Source organism: Physcomitrium patens, chromosome 8 (genome assembly GCF_059467195.1).
Source record: "Physcomitrium patens ecotype Gransden chromosome 8, ASM5946719v1, whole genome shotgun sequence".
Taxonomy (NCBI): Eukaryota; Viridiplantae; Streptophyta; class Bryopsida; order Funariales; family Funariaceae; genus Physcomitrium; species Physcomitrium patens.
Window position 1 is genome coordinate 5265590 of NC_143417.1, and position 20840 is coordinate 5286429.

The window sequence follows — 20840 nt, forward strand, 5'->3', positions numbered from 1 at the left end:
TCGTATTACAACACGACATCCACCCCCTCTGAACCTGTGCATCTTCAGATATGCACCAATTTACCCAAATGCTGTTTGATTTAGAATAAATTCTCTATGTCTTTGTGCAGTTCGTCTTCATCACCTTTATTATCCAAATCACTTTCATCTTCTTGCTGCATACTTAACTTGCATAATACTCCTTCAACATTATAAAAATCATCAACTTTCTTATATATAATATTTCCATTCTCTAAAATACCAATAAAACTCGTATCAAAGGAACCTTCATGTTGCAAGAGCACCTCCTCTTTTGTACCTCTATAATCTCGCTTTACAGTGATACCTCTCCAAAATCCTTAAATCCTTCAACAATCTTTGGTAATGGTTTCTCCCTCAACCTATCTCGATTCTGTTCATGGTTAGGAGGTACTGTTAGAAATTGTACAGCTTTCCTCCCATCTTCACTACGTACCCTTATATAAGCAGAACCATCGTCAAGTACTTTTGTTTCCATCCATGTTGCCGTAATATAAGGTTGTCCTAAAATCAAAAGATAAAACGTTGTATCTTGAACAAAGAAATGTGGCTCCGTCGCAACATCTCCAATCCGAATTTTGACATTTGGACAAGCTCCATATAATTCGCCCCGTGTGTTATTAGCTGCTTGTATTGCCCATCCATGTTCTATATCAATTGGCCATTTTTGCTTCTTATAAAGATCTTTAGACATAAGATTTATTTCAGAACCATGGTCGACTAAAGTAACAATTGATTCTTCTATATCTCCTACTTTCACCAATACCTCAGTAGTTACCCTTGTCCAATGCTTTTGAATATAATGGCTCAAAGTTTCCATTTCCTTATCACTATAATCTTCGAAACGTACTCATTGATTATACCCATTCTTTTCATTTGTTGGTTGCTTATAACCAATATCAACCTCTTCTTCATCTTTATATATTCTTGCATCAATAGCATGACTCATTCCAGTTTTGTCCATTAATTGCCTCTTTCGCTTAATGCTATCAATGATAACATCATGAAACTCCTTCTTTGCAATTTTCAAGACTTCTTTCAATGTGAATTCCACCTTAGCGTTTAATATACGTTCTTCCAACACCCCTTTCAAATTTGTTGCCGCTTCAATGTCAGAAAGTAGCTTATAAGCAATTGATTTGCCCTTAACTTTTGTCTCCCTTGTTTTTTCTTCCAATGATGCTGAGGTATCCTTTACAAGCAATTCTTATGAAGCTGCCTCCCGAGCCTTGTCTCCTCAAGTTTGCCTCTTAGAAGAATTTCCTTCTCTCTTATCATCAAAATTTCCTCGTCTCTTTTCTTCCATCAAAGCTTCATGTTGGTTCTTAGCAATATATGCATGAACTGAAAGAGACTCAATAGGATCCTCCCAACCTGTTGCACCTCTTATTGTAGCTATAGTCCTCAATAACGCTTCTCGAGGTAGTTTCTTTTCTTGCATTGTAAAAATGGCAGAAGCCCAAAACTCACTAGTTTCCATACTTCCACCAAGGTCATCATCCACTCTAGCACAATAACTTGCACTTTCTCGTGCTGTTGTTTCATGCTCTTTTAAGTAATCTTGAACCAATACTCTCATTCCTCCCTTGCCAAAATTGGTTTGAAGAAGATCCTCCCTATCTTTTAATGCTATCTTCCCATCTTTTCAGCAAATAATTCCTTGCCGTATCATATTATTAAATTCATTGCAATCTTTTCTAGTGTGTGAAGCATCATCACACCAAATGCATCTTTGTACATATCCTTATTTTGAAACATTCTTCGAATTGTTTGTAGAAGTATTCTCTTCAAGTCTTGCCAATTTGATTTGAAGATCTCGCATTCCTCGTATAATTTCTTCCATCCCCATATCTGCTTTCTTTGATAAGGATGTCGAAGGTTGAATTGTAGGCATTGTTGGTGGTGTTGTACGTACTGGAGCTTTGGGTGCTTGTATTGTTTTCGGAATATTGCTCCTATTCTTCCTCTTTTTTCTTTTTGTAAGCAACCCCACTGCATCTTCAACTTTCTTCCACTTTATTGTCAATCCTTCATCTTCTTCTTTGTCTTCAAGAAGGAGTTCTAATTTTCCTTGCAATTCTTCATCAGCAGCTTGAAGAAATAGATCAACTTTGTTCGGCTCCAATGTCAATTTTTCTACCTTCGACAATTGAGAGTACTGCCTCTCAAATTTCCTTAGTAGCTCTGTTACTTGTAAATTCTTATTAGGCTGTTTAATCCATTCTAGAAACAACTTCTTAGTAACGCGATTAGCATCTTCTAAGAAATATTCGTCTTTCAATGCATGTGAAAAAACCTCCCATGAATTCCCATAACGATCCGTAATCGATGTAATATGGTCTCTTATCTCCGATATCATGGCAAGTCCAAATAATTCAACCATTTTCTTCTTAGAAATCCGATTTAATTCCATTTCATGAACATAACATCTTAAATACCTTGAAATATTCCTTCCAACAAATTGATCAATTTTATTGACCACTGCTTGCAATGCTTTGGTTGCCAAAGCTTCCTTTCAATTATTGCTTTGTTGTTGCTGCATTGATATTGAGAAGGCTTGAAACATACTAGCAATAGATGGATCCATGTGCATACCTTGTCCTTTAGAAGAATCCCCACCAGAAACTCCTCCCAAAGATCCTTCAAAATTTTTTTTTTTTTTTTCCATAAAATAAAAATAAAATCAAACGAAATCCAATACATTCCACCTCAAGCTTTCACGTCAGGTTCACCACTTATGTTATATTATGTGCTTTCCTGCTCGAGAACGCATCAGGCATCTGGCTGTAGGAGGTAGTATGGAGATTCACTAATATTCAAGCAGTCTATCGGTTTTTGACTGTTGAAATATAAACGATTGCAAGAATATATCGTAAATCTATACGAATGTCCTTTGACTGCTCGCCGAAATCCTTTTTGTCCCAGTCGGTAGGTCTCTAGACGTTATAGAGAACTCCAAACAATCCAATCTGCTAATCGCCGATACCACTTTATACTCACGACCTTGTATCCACTGACTGTCTTATTAGATTAACCCAAAAAATTTCATTCACTCCGCATACTCAATCCTATAGACACCCTTTTAATTCTTCAATCACAGACGTAACTTTGATTTCACAAAACAGTCAAGAGTAATCACACCCACTTCATTAAAACCTCGATTCACGAGTACAACACATCGACTATTCAGCATTGATCACCAGAAGTCCCTTTTCTGACCCTTATCCAAAAACCTTGTATCCTCCCTTTTTCTTAACCTCCCTAATTCTCGAATCTCTGAATCCTCTCCTCTCCCCTAACCATTTCCCGAATGTTTTTTTTTGTTTTTTTTTTTTCAAACCCTAGCCTCTGAATTTCTTCAATCTTTCGTCTTGGATCTAAAATTGGCTGCCGTCGTCAGAGCTTCTCTTTCGTTTTTACCTTTAAGAGATCCTTTTACCAAAGGGACGTTCCCGGAATGGCACAAAGGATGGAACAGCTTGAAACGGAATCAGAACCCCCGTAATCGAAACCACATTGAGTCGCCCGACCAATTCAAGTCTCATATTGGCTAAAAGGCCCGTAGTAAGACCTAGATGTTTCCGTAATTGGGTCAAATTGGTCCTTCGCATCAGATTGGCTAAGAGGCCTGTAATAGGACCTGGATTGGATGTCTTGAAATTGGATCCAATTGGCTCTTCGAACCAGGCTCATCTGTCGTTGAATTGGTCCCTTCCCTTTCTGCTGACTTCCATTATTGGAATCGAATGGAGTATTTCAGTACGCCCTAGCTGACTGTAATGGGGTGACTGAACCTAGCCTCTCAGTATTTGTACTAGAATTGGTCGTTGCTCCCAATATTCGAGGTAACTGAACATTAATAAAAGTCCCCTTTTTTTATATTTTCACGGTATACTCGTGTTACAACACAACACCGCTGGATTTGAAAATCTCTGCTAAAGTTAGTATTGATTGGATGACCAAGTATGATGTGCACCATATGAGTGCTCTGGATACAAGATTCAATACTTTGCACAAGTTGGACTTACCAACTGCTTTTCAACCAACGCGGGAGTTGAAACAGAACATCGCCGTTGCACCTTTATATCAAACTATTAATTTGGCGACCATAATAGAGCCTCGGACAATTAAGGTATACAAAGGTATTAAGGAACAGGAGTTGACCTACTAGAAAGAATTTTTCTTGCATCATAAATCCGCTTTTGTTTGGACTTATGATAATCTAAAACATATCCTCAATAAAGTTTGTGAGCATCATATCATTTTAGAGGAGAACGCTAAATTGGTACGGCAGAGGCAACATCGTCTTAATCCTAAATATTCCCTCATGGTGAAGGAGGAATTGGACAAGCTTCGTGCAGTTGGTTTTATTTATCCATTATCAAATAGTGAGTGGGTTTCTTCAATCGTGATGGTGCCAAAAAAGAACGGAAAAATCCGCATTTGTCACGATTTTTGGAAACTTAATGTAGCCACAAAGAAAGATTACTTCCCATTACCTTCCACAAACAGTATGGATAACTTGTTGTCATTATCACCAGGTAGTAAAAGAATAGGAGTGGGGCACTAGTTAAAGTCATTCTATGGTGTTGTTTTGGATTAGTTGGAGTGCCATTTTTTTTTGTTTCTTTTATATTTAAGAGTAGTAGTTCAAATTAAGAGTTAACAGTGAGGAACCGATCATAAGTATCAATTGAAGATGTTCCAAAATGGATGAGTCAATAGCAGCATCAATTAAAACTTCGGGATGTCCAGATCTTGAAACTGGAAGCTCAGGTCAGTGAATTGAGAGAGTATAATGAAGATCTATTAAACCAATTGAAAAAGGAGTCGATGGATGGATTGGAGGAGGAAGAAGATTTGCAATTGGACCCAAATTCGGTAGAATGCACATTCGATAATGCAACAAATGATCAATTAGGTGGGTTAGACGAAATAATAATTTTGATATTAAAAGTTTACTCTTGTTAATGTATCAAGGATAAGAATTGAATGAAAGAAAATAAATAAATGAGACTCTTTCAAAAAATATATAACAAAATAGAAATAGAGAAGTATGTATATTTAAAAAAAAAAAAAAAAAAAAAAAAAAAAAAAAAAATGGCCATTGCCAAAATACAAGGAAATTAGAGACTCTTGAAACTAGACTAGAAGCAAAAAAAGAATTGACAAGACTGAAAAAAGCTTCATTCTTGCATCTATATATACTATCTACCTAGGATCTGTGTGGCAATATTCTATAGAACTTCTAAAAACATGTTGACTTTGCATAATACTTATCTTAACTTACAAGGCAAGTTTTCTATATGGGTGCCACATAATTAGCTTATTCTGCAAGCTACTAATATATGTGGCACACGGTTAGTTTGTTGACCAAGTTTCAAACCTACTAATTAACTACAAACACATGTAAAGTCAAAACAACACCTAAAAAGCTGCTAGGAAGCTTTTTTAGAAGGTATTATGAAATTAATCTACTTTTATCTAATTCTATCTATTTATATTACCTAAGTAATAATTACAATAGATATATATATCCGAAATATATATATATATATATATATATATATATATCTTACAGATATGTTTGTAATGTTATGTAATGTGAAAACTAACTTAAGAATATATTAGGCATCTTATTGAGGAGAATAAATAATATTTTTAATAAAAAAGAACCTAATTTTTTTATAAAATTCTAAAAAAAATTTAATTAAATTTCAATAATTATAATTAAACCTTAATCAAATCTTGAAAGATTTTTTAAAAAATTCTTAAAGAATTATTAAATGATTCATAAAAAATATCAAAGAATTCCTAAAAAATATTAAAATAAATCCTTAAAAAAATCTACAAAATTCAAAAAGAAATTATAAAGAAATATTTTTAAATAAATCCTAAAGTTTTTTTTTTAAAAAAAAAAAATCTTAAACCATTCCTAAGTAAATTCAAAGTATATCCTAATCAAATTTTCAGCAAATCCTACTCAAATACTAAAAATATTCTAATAATTATAATAAATTCTTTAAAAAATCTTTAAAAAATTCTAAATAAATTTTGAAGATATCTTGTAAATTCTGATGAAATACTATCCAAAATCTAACCAATCTTAACTAATTATAATCAACCTTAGGATAGTCTTAAAACTTCAATAACTATTGATTAAACTATTGATCTTATTTTAAATTTTGTACATATTGTAATATTATAGTTAACAACAAGTATAATAGTTTGAAAAAGAATCCAACTTATCAATTAGAAAAAAAGATCTTAATTTCTTGGTTATTGGCCATCTTCTTTCACTAATGTTAATGTTGATCTTTGAGTAGTAATAATTCCTTATTGAACTATTTATGTGTACTAAAATTTAGCAAAATTATTAAAAACTAAGTTTAAAATCAGCTTAAAAGATTTTACTTCAATCTAATTGGCAAATTATCTAAGCCCAAAGAAACCTTTATTGATCTTTAAAATTCGAATTCTAAGATCTTAACTTAATTGGATTTTAATAACCTTCGATCTAACAATTGGATTGAATTTAAATTTATAAAATTAAGATTATAAATTTATACATATTAATATATTAGAATGCTTAAAAATATTTCAAACATATAATTTTCTTTTATTTCACAAAAATCCAAACTATTTAAAACACCTTTCATCTTGAAAAACTCTTAAAATTTTAATATTAATTCAAACCACTCAAAATTAATATTCAATCAAATTCTATCAAATTTATTTTTTAACCTCACTTTCTAATCAATAAAAGAACCTTGGGTTTATTATAGACGCACAATTTTAAGTCTCAAGGTTTTATTTTGACCCATGTTCATAACAAGTCCTTTCTAGGTATCAATATCTAGTTTTTTAAGATAAATTTTACTAAAAGCTACTATTTTTTTCTACATTAAGATTCATATGATACTAATTTTGCTAATTTATCTTTATTTTTGTTTGTTTATGGCCTTATAAAGTAAATAGAAGTTCATTTTATAAAAAAGAGTCATTAGCTCTTATAAGTTTTATTACCTCCTTGACTATTATCTAAATTTTTAAAACAATTTATTACTATATTTTAAAATAAGATCTTCTAAAATGTAATGTTATTTTATTTCATTTTATTTTTCTCCCTCTTTCTTCCATTAACTCTATTATAACACAACAACAAACAATTATTGTTGATATAACTGTATAAATTATTCTATATTTAATAAATCAATCAAAATTCTTATTTTATATAAAACATATATTATACTAATTAGAAATTTATACTATTTAATTCAACACACTTATTATAGATAAAAATATACTTATTATCTATTGCTTTGTATTCATCACATTTTCTAAAGATCTTAATGATGGTAACTTAAAATGATATTTTTAAGGCTAAATTTAACCTTGACCTATCTAATAAAGGTTGTTTAAGAAGTTAATGTATTAACATCTTTTTTTTGAAAATTTTTACTTGTTTCATATTCATGAAATAAGGTATTGATTTAAAGGATCTATCAAATTTTCAAAGCTTATGTGGAATAAGTAAGATAAGAAAATGGATGACATTGTTTATTTACAATCATTACTATATTAAACCGTAGAATGCAAACTCATTCCATTACTTCATAGAGGTATTATTACATGCAATTTTAAGATATTTAAACAAAATTTTATTGCAACTATAAAAAACTTGTATAAAAGATTTTCTATTTTTTAAATAAAAATTATAATAAGATATTAATTAAAATATAAATATTTAAGATATTTAAAACAAATATATATATATATATATATATATATATATATAGTTGAAGTAATTTTAGCTTTACAAGATTCTAAAATTCTAAAAACTTTATGAAATTAAATTAAAAGAATAAAAGATTAATAAATAGATATATTTATATATAATATAAAATATTTTTTTTATTGAAAAACTTGATATTTTACTTTTTAATTTAAAAAAATTATTTTGAATAGAATTTTAAGACAAAAGATAATAGACTTATCTTTTTAAAAATTATTCTATATACCATCTAGACTATTTTATATAAATGAACCTCAATATCCTTATGAAATTTTTTAAGTATTAACTTTTTGTTTTAATGAAATAAAGAGGATTGATAAATTTAAACATTTAAAATTTAATTTTTTTCATTACTAAAGAACTTTACATCCTTGTAATTTGAAGAAATTGACATTTATTCAACTTGCTAATACTTTATAACCAAGTGCATTGTAAATTTAAGAGTTAAAATACTATGTCATAAAGTGTTTCAAAATATGATACTATAAAAGTTTTAAAGAATTACAAAATTTTGATTCTAATAAATATAATTTTTTTAATAGATAATATATAGATAATATTTTATATTTAATTTAAAATGGGTTATATAAAGTATTGTGAGATACTTCTGTTTTAAATAAATAATAAAAATCTAAAACACCAAAATCATATTTTAGTGCATACAAGTCTTTAAGTTTTCATTGTTTTAAAGTCTTTAAATCTTTTTGTGATCTTGATTTAATTTAAACAATTGTATGTCTACATGCTTCACACTTTTTTTTTTTTCTTCTTTAAATAAATAGTATTTGATATATCTATTATAATACTTAAATTTTAATCAATATTTACACACACACACATATATATATATATATATATATAATTAATCATATTTTAAATCAAATAAATTAATTTTATTATGAGGGTTATCCTATTGTGGTTTCTCTTTTAACAAAATTTAATATTAGTTGAATATAAACACATTTATGCTTTTACATGTACAATTACAAAATAAAAAATAGAGAATAGAAAATGAATTGCTTTCTATAAGATTTCTTTCCTTATCTGATTTTGACTTGTTATCCTGCATTTTCCATCTTTATTTATTTATTTATTAACAAAAATTATAATATACAAAAGGTGAAGATATTTCCAAAATAATAACTAGTATTTGCAAAGCTTTAGTGAAAAAAAAATATCAAATCAAATACTCTATACTCTTGTGATTCTGAAATACTAAAATTTAAGGGAAAGAAATTTTAAATTTTAAAAATAAAAATTCAAAAAAATTTGTATCACATAATTTCTTGATTGTGCATTGAAGCAAAACAAATAACAATGTCATTGACATTGATGCAAATCTTAGAAGACAGTGAAGACTCCACTCACCCCAATCAAGCTCACGTTATAAAACACATACCTAAAAAATAAAATAAAATAAAAAAAGTAAAAAAATAAATAAAAATAATATACACCCAAGTTACGTTGCATTCATTTGCAAGTCAAAAAAAGGAAATACATAGAGAGAGAGAGAGAGAGAGAGAGAGAGAGAGAAGAGGAAAAAAAAAAAAAAAAAAAAAAAAAAGTCTAAAATTTCTTCTAAAGTTGTAGAATGGGAACATCTATCGAATCCAGTAAAGGTAACAATAATTATTATTTCAGTGCAAAAATGCTATTTTTTTAAAAGTAATCCAGTCAATGCAAGCTATGAAGGAAATACACAAGGCAGATACAATAATCGGATCCCTGCGATTTTTATTCACTAATCTAATTGGCCAGTCAACACACACACCCAGCAACGGAGTTGGAAATCTACCCAAATTTAAAAGTCCACACAAAAAAGCTACGACTTCAGAAGAATATTTCTTGTGGTTTTCAAGGACAGCAATGGGACATTTCACATTGAAAGGCACTTTTTGTTGAAAATATCTAGAAGATCTGGCCCCACTGTTGCAACATGTCTCACCGACCCTTCGCAGCAGCGACAGTTCGAGAGTCACGGTAAAGTCTTAATTAGGGTTGAAAATCACAAGCAAAAGCCTTGATTTGCATTCTCTGATGTGTGACTAAAACAGTGTGTTTATTGATAATATGATGGGAGTGAGAAGTTAACTGATTGGACATGCTGCAGTGTACTACGAGCGTGTGGTGTGACATTCAAGTTGGGATTCCGTGTGTCAATTACTCAACCCTTTTTATATGCACGAGAAGAAAGTTGTGTAGAAAGTGGGTACTCCCTGGCAATGTGGAAATCAGTGTTCAAGGATAGTTCCTTTTCAGCATGCGCGACAAATTTGCACACTGATGATGAATGTTTGACGTGAGTCTCGGTGCCCGTGACGTTTCCTTCCGCTATTTTTACGCTCGATCCATGGCGAAGTGGGGTTTTCACCGCGATGCTTGACAGGAAAATGGCATTCATTTTCTCAGCCACTGGGTTTGAAAGTGTAATTATGGCATTGCATCACAGTCCGGAGCAATTTGGGTAGCATCAACGTCAGTGTCTAGGAGAGGATTGAAAATATGAACAAATAAATTGAATTTTTACAAGCAACAGAAACATTCGAAACGAAAAGTTTCACCATCGGAGTGGTGAAGAATGTTTCGGTTTAGGGGATGAATCGTACTGATGAACGTATAGCGACTGAAGCATCAGAAACACTATGGTCTCTGAAACGACTTCAAAGGTTGTGCAACTGCGAAAAAGATATTAACCCTAATTACGGATGCGGAGAGAATCACAAATTAATTCTAGTTGATGAGGTGCCGCAATCACCAACAGTTATGTGTACATAACATATTATGTGCCGGAGATTTTATTGTATTCACTGCATCTCCAATAAATGAGGCCTTCGAATTTGATAACAAGCAGCAACACAACATCGCCTCGTTCGTCGATGTCCACACCAAACACAAAGCATTCTGAAATGGATCCAGTCAAGGCAGATAATGTTGTTTCGAAAATCCTTAAAGCTGATGTGGTGTGAATTCCTAAACTAGAATCACACAACCAACGATGAATGCAGCCGCAACAAGCCCAGCCATGGGTAAAGAAGAAGACAGACTTGCACCACTTGGGGGTGGAGGTGTCGGAGAAATTGGGGCGTTAGAGGGGGCAGGCGGCGATCCAACCGCGGAGGCTGTGGTAACGGCGAGCTTCATACCTCCCGCTGCCGTGCTGCAATGGGTGAGAAACGAACAGACGTAATAGAAAGTGCCCGCTGATGTTAACGTAATTCTATCAGAGCCTGTCGTCCATATGTTCACGGTCGTCCCATTACAACGGTCGAACTTCGCTTTGGTGTCGTATTGCGCAACGTCGTGACTACCAGCTGCATAATTGAACACTGCATTCATAGGACCAGTCGCGCAGGATGATTAGTTGGAAAATCCCATTACTTCAACACTGCAGCATCTACTTTTACCACAATCTCGCAGAATTGTAACGCACCATTACCCTTAGTGGACGATTCAAGTGAAGTTCTCACCCAAAACATCACCAACGTTGAAGGTGGAGTTGTCAGCCCATTTTTGATAGTAGGATTTGTCAGTCTGCGGCGCAAAATCCCACTGTCTTGTACCGCCCACGACGTGATCGACCGCCTCGGCTACAGAGACTATGGCGACCAGTGTCGAGGCTAAGACGATCGCAATCGAAGCGGAATGGATTTCACTGCCTCTTCCCTTGCATCCCACCATTTTAGACTCCAAGCACGTTCTCTCGTTGTCTGTTTTTCCGTGCGATGCACATATCACGGTACCTTAATCAGGTGAGCAGGCTTGCACCACCTGCTTTATAGTCCGACTGTAACATTCACGTTATCAAAAAGTTTAGCTCATGAAATTCGACCCCAGCTGCTCAAGCACAATAGATCACGGTCACAACCTGCAGCTTTCCGCCAGCGCTGCCCCGAAGCTCCTCAAGCGTACAGAACGAAAACATGAACAAGGAAAACCGGGTAGAAAGCGCAAGTCAACCCAAACTGATTCACATATATTTTAGGAAAACAATTGAACTCTAAACCAGTTTTTCTCTTCTTTATTTTGACTGTTTTTTTTCGTGTGCAGCAGAAGTCGAGGAAACAACCAAACCGAAACAGTTGGCCACATATTTGCTTACGAAAACAAAGGATCCCCGATTCTACCCGATCTTCTGCCGTTCGCATACAGCAACAATCAGATTGCGCAAAGTCGATGCGGACAGCAGCTACAAAGAGGTGAATGATTCAAGCTCTTGCAACCAGCTACGGCGAATCTTTCACACAATAGCGCGTCCCCTGTCCTTTTTTCAAAACATTTTCATCCCCTACCAACGTCGTTCCCCTACCAACGTCGTGAAACCTGTGTGCGGACGAATTGCACTAGTTTGTGTCTACCTTATCAGAGAAGTGATTGGAATCAGCACAGCACAGCTTTCTGTAGATCTACGACCCCGGTCCGGTGAGCTGAACGACCCCAGAAGATTGCTATGTGACTGCCGAAGTGACCAACATGAACAGACACCAGCTGCACGCTCCTCGCAAGATACTGCGAAGGCGATAGGCATGATGAAGCAGCAGGTCGGAGATATCAACGCCATTGTCTCCATTGACTGAGCTCAACCACGACCAAGGAGGGCTCCACTCAACTACTCTTGACTGGTTGGCTTTTTCTCTGCGACGCGTACCACTCCGGTGGGCCTGGGCATCACCGCCTTCCACAATCCCACTTGATATGATCGCGGTGTTATCGCGCAAAAAACCAGGTGGGTTCATTTCAATCTGCCCGAGCAGTTAGGAATCTGCCTCGTGAAATACTGGCAGAGCCCGATTCTTTCATCGTCTCCGACTTCACTCACAAGTCGGTTACGTCGATTTAGCTGGGGCTGGAACTTGAAATCTGGAGTGTGAAGTGCGAAACTAGTATGTGGGTTTTGCTTTAAGGCCTCGATTGCACTGTTTAGGGATATAATCCCTCATCAATACCTGGCCTCGAGGCCTCCCAACTCAATCGACGGGCTGGGGCGATCTGGGCCCAAGATCACTTGTGAACCATAGGTGCGTTGGGGAACAAGAAGTGGGAACGACGGAAGGGAACAAGGAAGGGGTGTGAGCGGGCAGCCTGTTGGGCAGCGGGGCAACTAAAAATATATATTTTTTTTTAATGAAAGAGAACTCTGTTACCAACTCGAATACCAAATGATTGATTAGAAGTAGAAAATAACATATTTTATTCTTTCTGATAATTCCGTAAATTCATGCTTTGAGCGCTCTAAAAAATATTATATATACATATATATATATATATTTATTGTTCTCATATACCACATGCGATCTCTGCATTGTCACAACTATACACTCCAAACCAATCCTGTCTGATTTCAATTCTTACAGTTTTATCTAACAAGCGAGTTTTACCTACCAAACAATCATAGAATCTACCAATTAGCAACAGAAGTACTCCCTCCAACCTACTTGCCTTTTTGATTCTTCTATGTTCCTTCCTTCTGTTTTTAGACCTTAGATTAGCAACTAAGATTGAATCTAAGGACCGTTCCAATGCAATGGTGTTGTGTTATGTGAAATCTAATTTGGAAATTCATTGAGCATCTAGTTGTAAAAGGTAAAATTTTATTAAAATTTTAAACAAACTTTAATTGAACCTTAAAAATTATAATCAAACTTTAATCAAATTCTGTATAATCATAAAGAAATCATAAAAAAAATTAAAAGAAATCTTAACAAAACCTTAAAGAATTTATAAAGCAATCATAAAGAAATTCTTCAAAAGAAACTCTAAAGAAGCCAGAAAGAAATCCTACAATTATGTTAAAAAAAATTACAAGAATTTTAAATAAATTTTAATAAAATCCTAAATAAACTTTAAAAAAGTTTAATAACCTTAAATAAACTCTAACAATCTCAAACAAAATTCTAAAGCTATTTTATAAATCTTACTAAAATCCTATTTTTCTTTTGTCTAAATAATTGGACTTATTTATTTTTTATATATATCTTCAATTTTTTTCTATCAAGTTTTAATGACAAATACGTACCATTATTATAGACTTTATTCATAATATATGGTCCAAACTAATAATTAAGAAGTTTTTTGTAATATATTATGTTAGTTATTTAAACTATTATCATAGATTAAGATCCATTCATCTTTTTTAATTCATGATTTTTATAAAATCTTTCTTTATTATTATTTTTTTCAACCTCTCAATTGATGTTTCAATATTATCAAGTCTTTTGATAAAGTCTTAAAAAAACTTTAAGTAATATTTAATAATTCTAATCAAATTTTAATCAAACTAAAATAAATTTAAAAGAGGTTACAAACAAAACACAAAGAATTCTTAAATCAATTTCAAATAAAAATAAAAAAATCTTAGAGAAATATAAAAATAATTTTAAAGAAATATTAGAAATAATTTTTTTTAAAGAAATAATAAATCCTTAAAAAATATTAAAAATAAAAATTCTAAATAAATCTGAAATAAATCCTAGATCAAATCTTAATAAAAATTTTAATTGAATCCTATTAAAACTTAATAAAATCTTAGGTCAAGCCCTAATAAAATCCTAGATCTTAGCCCAATCTTAATAAAATCCTTTTAAAATCTGAATGAAATTTTAGACAAATCTTTATCAAATCTTAATCAAATCTAAATAAAATCCTAAATTTTTACCAAATTCTAGGTAAATCCTAAATCTTAATCAAATTTTAAATAAATTTTAATCAAATCTTAGATTCTAAATCAATCCTACTCAATCTATAATCAAATTCTAAATCTTAAATAAAATTCTTAATAATTCTATAGTAAATTAAAAACTCAATAACTAATGATTAAACTATTGATATTGATTCAAACTTTTCAAATCTTGAAATAATTGAGTAAACAAAAAGTACAAAAAAATTAAAGAAGATTGCACATACCAATAGCAAGAAAAGCTCCCTAAACCTCTTAGTTATTAGTTGCTTTCTTTCTCTGACTTAAACATTGATCTTTCAATATAAATTTCTCCTTGCTAAATTATTCAATTGTACTATAATTTTGATTGTATGTAGGTATTTTAATCTAAGTTGCTCTCACTAATTTATGCTTCAATCAAACTAGCAAATATTTCCAAAACAAAAAATCCTTCATTAGCCCTTAATCTCAATTATCCAAGACCGTAATACACAAAAACCTTCATATACTTCAATCTAACCACTTAATTGAATTCAAAATTTTTATACATATTTATAACTAATATATCAATAAATTATCTAATTTCACCTATAAATATTCTACAAAATTTACAAAATCTTGAAATTTATAATTTTTTTTATTTCTCAAAATCCAAATTCATTGAGTAAATTATTAATTTTGAAAATCCTTTAAAATCTCAATATTAATCCAAATGACATGAAATTATTATTTAAAAAAAATTCTTCAAGTTTTCTCTCAAATTCCACTCTTTAATTTACAAAAGAACTCTAAAGTTGTCATAGGTGCACAATTTTATGCCTCAAGGTTTGATTTCAATTGAGGTTGACAATTGGTCCTCTCTAGATATTAATATTTAATAAGTTAAGAAATTTTTTTCTTTAACCTGTTATTAACTCTTTTTTTAACATATCTATATCAATTTCTTATTTTATTTACTTTGATTTGGTTCATTTATGTCTCTATAAAATTAATAGAAGTCCCTTCTACAAAAGATAGTATTAAGACTAAATTTTTTAATACCTTTCTATAATTTATCATTATTTTTTCACTACATCTTTCTACTAATATCTTCTATAATAACATCTATATTTTTTATTTTTCACCATATAGTCATATTATCACATAACATTCACCTCTTTGAATCTATCCATCTTTTAGTATGTATTAAATAATTCAAATCTTATTTGATTCATATTATGTTCTTTACATCTTGATCTAATTTTTTTTATCATTTTTGCTATCCGAATCAAAATTATCTTCTTACTTTAAAATATTTATGTCTTTAATAAAGAAATCTATATTTATTTTGATTTGTCTTTATTTGAATACCTTCACTAAATTTCTTCCAATTAGTAATTTTAATCCTATTCCCTCTAGCTCTCATAATAGACAAGATACATTATTATGAAAAATTATTACTATATATGGTCTAAACTATCATTTTAAAAAACTTCTTTAAAGTACTATGTTGATTGTTCAAGCTACTATCATAGATTAAAATCCAATCACATCTTTCAATTATTTTAGGTCTAAATTAATGTTTCTTATCAAATTTTGCCTTACTTTATAAGCTTGTCTTTTTTAATCTTTTTAATATTATTTTCACATCTTTTGATCTTTCTTCAAGTTGTTGAATTTTAATAGCTAAAATTTCTTTTTTTGTCTATTCATCTTCCCATGGTAATATTGCAAGTAAGTAATTTCTCTTTAATTGGCATAATAGGTTTTCGACTTGTCATAAGTTCAATAGACATATATTCTATTATAAAATTATGAATTGTTTGATCATTCCATAATGCAAATGAAAAAATTTAAGGCCCTTTTTTAACCTTTCCATTATAAGCTTTAACTAATGCTTTTACAATTGGTAGATGACCATGTTTATTTTTCGTATTTCTTTAGAAATTACAAGAAATAGTCAATGATAACTCAATTCTACATCTTTTAAAAAAATCATAAGCTTCTTGTGCATTTAATTCTCCATGATCTACAATTATTTTTTTTTATACATCCATAGCAACAAATAACATCTTTAAGTAAAAATCTATAAATTCTTTTTGTAAAGTTTATTTTCAATGCTCTATCTTCTCTTTAATTTGATAAATTTTCATGAGTTAAGACCAAATATCTCATTTTTCATAATTCAATTAACATAACAACCAAATCAACAACCCATTTAAAATGAATAATCTAAGAATATGTTGAATGTAAACCATCTTAATGTCATATATTAGAATATGCTTGAAAAGTTTTATAAAATTCTACAAATAAAAGCATATCTTGATATATATTTTTTTTACTAATATTATTCTTTGAGTTTAGTAAAAGTAGTCCAAATTCCTCTATGTCTTATCCATAAACTATCATGAAATCATTTTAGTAGTTTTTCTTGCTCTTCTATATTACCTATCACTCGTTGTGGCATTCCAATCCCTTTCTTTGGTCTCTTTTATAAAAATTCTTTTTAAAGCAAAAATCCATATTTTTTTATTTTATTTTATTTTATTCAATTCTTTTTATAAATAAATTTTCTTATTTAATCATAGCATTCAAATAATAACCAATAGCCATTAATTTTCTTCCATATAAACTTTTCAAAAAATAACTTATTTTCCTTGCTAAGATTTGATACTAAATTTTTTTTTTATCTTACATCATTAATGTCTTCAAGAATCTTATCTTCTCTTTCATATCATGCTTGAGGCAATATGTCCACCACCAAATTTTCCTTTCTTAAAACATACCTAAATTCTAGATTTAATGATTTGATATAAGTAATCTATCTTAGTATTACAAAATTTGGTGTTGAATAATTAATAATTATTCTAAGCAATTACAAGTAATTTCTTTCAATTACTATCATTGTAGCAATGAAATAATTTTTTTCAGCTTTCATAGCTAAAAGAACTTCCCATAATTCTCTTTTGACGTACAAATATGTATGTTGCAAGTACTTAAAAGTTTAGTTCCAAATCAAACTACAAATTTGTTTTCACTTGAATCATCTTTATCCATAACTCATCCAATAGAAATAAGACTAGTATCTATAGTAAGTATTATTAGTCTATTATATTCATAATAAATTCTTTTTAAAATTAGAGGTATCAAAAATAATACCTTTAGCTTTTGTATAGCTTCAATATGTTTTTTTTTTTTAATTTAAATTGATAATCCGTATATAATACTTCATACAATAGATCTATTATATGAGCATAATAGAGATTCCATATACAATAAAATACACAAGCTCCTAAAAACCTTTGTATTTTTATTAAAAAATTACATATATCTTTCATCATTTTAATTGCATCAACCTTACTTGGATTCAATTTTCTTCTATAAAATCTATACAAATATCCAATAATTATAATTTCTTATATTCCAAATATATATTTTACTTCCAAAAGTATAAGATAAATTTTTCGAGTCAAGATAAAATCTTTTCATGATCTTATATATGATTAACAACATACTTGCAATACCTCCTCTTATCTAATATCTTTTTTTTTTCCTTCTTTACTTCCTTTGATAAGAAATCATCTAAAAAAGAAATATTTTTTTAAGAAATGAAGCCTCTTAATACCTTTTTTTTATCTTATTTATCATATGTATGACTAAGTTTGTACTACCTTATAAAAGAATATATATTTTAAGCAATCTAAGTGGTATTCTCATTATTTTTAGATTTCTACTTCTATAAGTAAGTTAAAATTGAACATAGCCCAAATATAAATCATCCATTGAATAAATTGCCTTTCTTGCAAATGATTTATTAAAATTATCTATTAAAAGTTCTATATCTATGTTTTTAATAATTATTGCATTCACTACTTGTATATCTTCAATGAAATATACTAATCCATTTTTCATATGTACTATAAATCAACAAATATAATGTGAAGCAAAAAAAGATTCTAAAAAATTTATTTATATCTTTTTTATTTTATTAATCATTCTACTAATTAGTCAAGGATAAGAACTTAATAAAAATAAATAAATAAGTAAGACTTTTTTCAAAGTAAGATGAAAAAATAGAAATAATTAAATATGTATATTAAGAAAGCAATTGGAATGGCTATTGCCAAAAGACAAGAAAATTAAAGACCCTTGAAACTAGACTAGAAGCAAGAAAGGAGTTGATAAGAGTAAAAAAGGCTTCTCTCTTGCCTTCATATATACTATCTACCTAAGAGCTATATGGCAATGTTTTATAGGACCTCCAAAAACGTGTTGACTTTGCACAACACGTATCTTAACTTGCAAGGTAAGTTTTCTATGTGGGCGCCACATAGTTAGCTTGTTCCATAAGCTCCTAACATGTATGGCACATGGTTAACTTGTTGACCAAGTTTCTAACCTATTAATCAAATATAAATACATGTAAAATCAAAGCAACGTTTATGAAGCTTCTAAGAAGCTTTTCTAGAAGATATTATGAAATTAATCTATTTTTACTTATTTCTACCTATTCATCTCATCTAGGTAATAATTATAGTAAATATATGTCCATGACACAATTTAGATAAGTGTGCCTTTAGCACAAGAATTAATCTTAAGTTCCAAGGCACATGTGGCAAATGTAGCAAATGTAAATGAATTTCTACAAACTTACCATCATCTCTTAATCTAATAGATGTAATTAATTCCAAAATATCTTTTAATCTATTTTCTTTATAAATACCTAAAATCTTCTTATCATCTTTTGATATTTCTAATATATATAATTATTTTTTAATATTACATATATATATATATATATATATATATATATATATATATATATATATATATATATATATATATATATATATATATATATATATATATATATATATATATATATATATTTTAAGCCTTCAACTTTCTTATACATAATACTTCTAATTTAAAAATATTAAATAAAACTTGTATAAAAAGGATCTTCATCTTGCAAGAGTATCTCTTTTTTTGTATTTCGATAATCCTACTTTCAATGGTATTTTTCCAAAATTCTTAAATTCTTCAACAACTTTTGGTAATGGTTTATCCTTTGACCTATCTTGATTTTGTTCGTGATTAAGATGCACAATTAAAAATTATATATTTTTTTCTATCATTATTATTTATCTATATATAGGCTAAATGATCATTAAGTACTTTTATTTCTATTTGTATTATTATAATATATAGTTGTCCTAAAATAATTTGATAAAATGTTATATCTTAAACAAAAAAATGTTGCTCTATTGTAACATTTTCAATCCAGATTTTAACATCTAAGCAAGTTCTACATAATTTATCTTGTATATTATTAGCTACTTATATTATCTATCTATTCTCTATATTAATTAGCTATTTGTGCTTCTTATAAATATCCTTAGATATAAGATTTATTTCAAAATTATAGTCAACTAAAGCAAAAACTAGTTCTTTTATATCTTCCACCTTCACCAATATTTTTGTAGTTGCTCTTGTCTAATGCTTTTGAGTATAATGGCATAAAACTTCTATTTCTTTATTATTGTAATCTCAAAATGTACTAATTGATTATAACCATTCCTTTCACTAAATGATTGCTTATAATAATTATCAACCTTTTCTTTATCCTTGTATATCCTTGCACCATTAGGATGACATATTTCAACTTTATCTATTAATTATCTAATCTTTTTAATATTATTAATAATTACATCATGAAAATCTTTCTTTATAATTCTCAAAATCTTTTTCAATGTGAACTTCACCTTAGTATTTAATATATATTTTTCCAACACTTTCTTTAAATGTGTTTTTCCTTCAATATTAAAAAGTAATTTATAAGCTATTGATTTATCTTTATCATTTATCTCCTTTGTTTTTTCTTCCAATATTGTTGGAATATCCTTCATAAATATTTTTTATAAAGTCACCTCATGAGCCTTATCTCCTTAAGTTTATCTATTAGAAGAATTTTCTATTCTTGTATCATCAAAATTTATTCTTATCTTTTTTTCCATCAAGGCTTCATGTTGGCTCTTTATAATATATGTATGAATTGAAAGAGCCTCTACAAGATCTTCTCAACTTGTTGTATTACATACTATAGTTGTAATTTTAATAATACTTTTATAGAAGTTTTTTTTATTTTTTTATTTTAAAAATGAAAAAAATTTAAAATTTACTTATCTCTATACGTCTATCAAATTTATCATCAATTCTAACACTATAACTTGCAATTTTTATATATTTCTATTCTATATGCTATTAAATAGTTTTGAATCAATACTCACATAATTTCTTTGCTAAAATTATTTTGAAGGAGGTTTCGAATAGCTTTTAATACTATCTTTCTATCTGTTCAAAAAAAATTCATTATTGCACTATATCATTAAG

At 29.5% G+C, this 20840-nt stretch overlaps 1 protein-coding gene across 3 annotated transcripts; it reads right to left on the reverse strand.

The window, feature by feature from the left end:
- Window positions 1-10307: 10307 nt before the first annotated feature.
- On the reverse strand, window positions 10308-12320 carry LOC112285356 (umecyanin). Of its 3 annotated transcripts, none has more exons than XM_073535590.2 (3): window positions 12169-12320; window positions 11281-11597; window positions 10308-11139 (listed from the first exon to the last, which is right to left on the reverse strand). In XM_073535590.2, the coding sequence occupies exons 2-3, from the start codon at window positions 11489-11491 to the stop codon at window positions 10784-10786; spliced, it is 567 nt and encodes a 188-aa protein (XP_073391691.1). In that variant the 5' UTR covers window positions 11492-11597; window positions 12169-12320; the 3' UTR covers window positions 10308-10783. The 3 variants fall into 3 exon arrangements, with proteins under 3 accessions (XP_073391691.1, XP_024381863.1, XP_024381865.1); XM_024526095.3 differs by having other exon boundaries at window positions 11938-12320; XM_024526097.3 differs by having other exon boundaries at window positions 11913-12320.
- Between the last annotated feature and the right edge of the window lie 8520 nt (window positions 12321-20840).

What these genes read in the sequence shown, in the direction of transcription:
- LOC112285356 (XM_073535590.2), bottom strand. Translation starts at nt 11,491, where the DNA reads ATGGTGGGATGCAAGGGAAGAGGCAGTGAAATCCATTCCGCTTCGATT. An exon ending in CAACGTTGGTGATGTTTTGG is followed by an intron (nt 11,140 to 11,280) that starts GTGAGAACTTCA and finishes CTATGAATGCAG; the next exon opens with TGTTCAATTATGCAGCTGGT.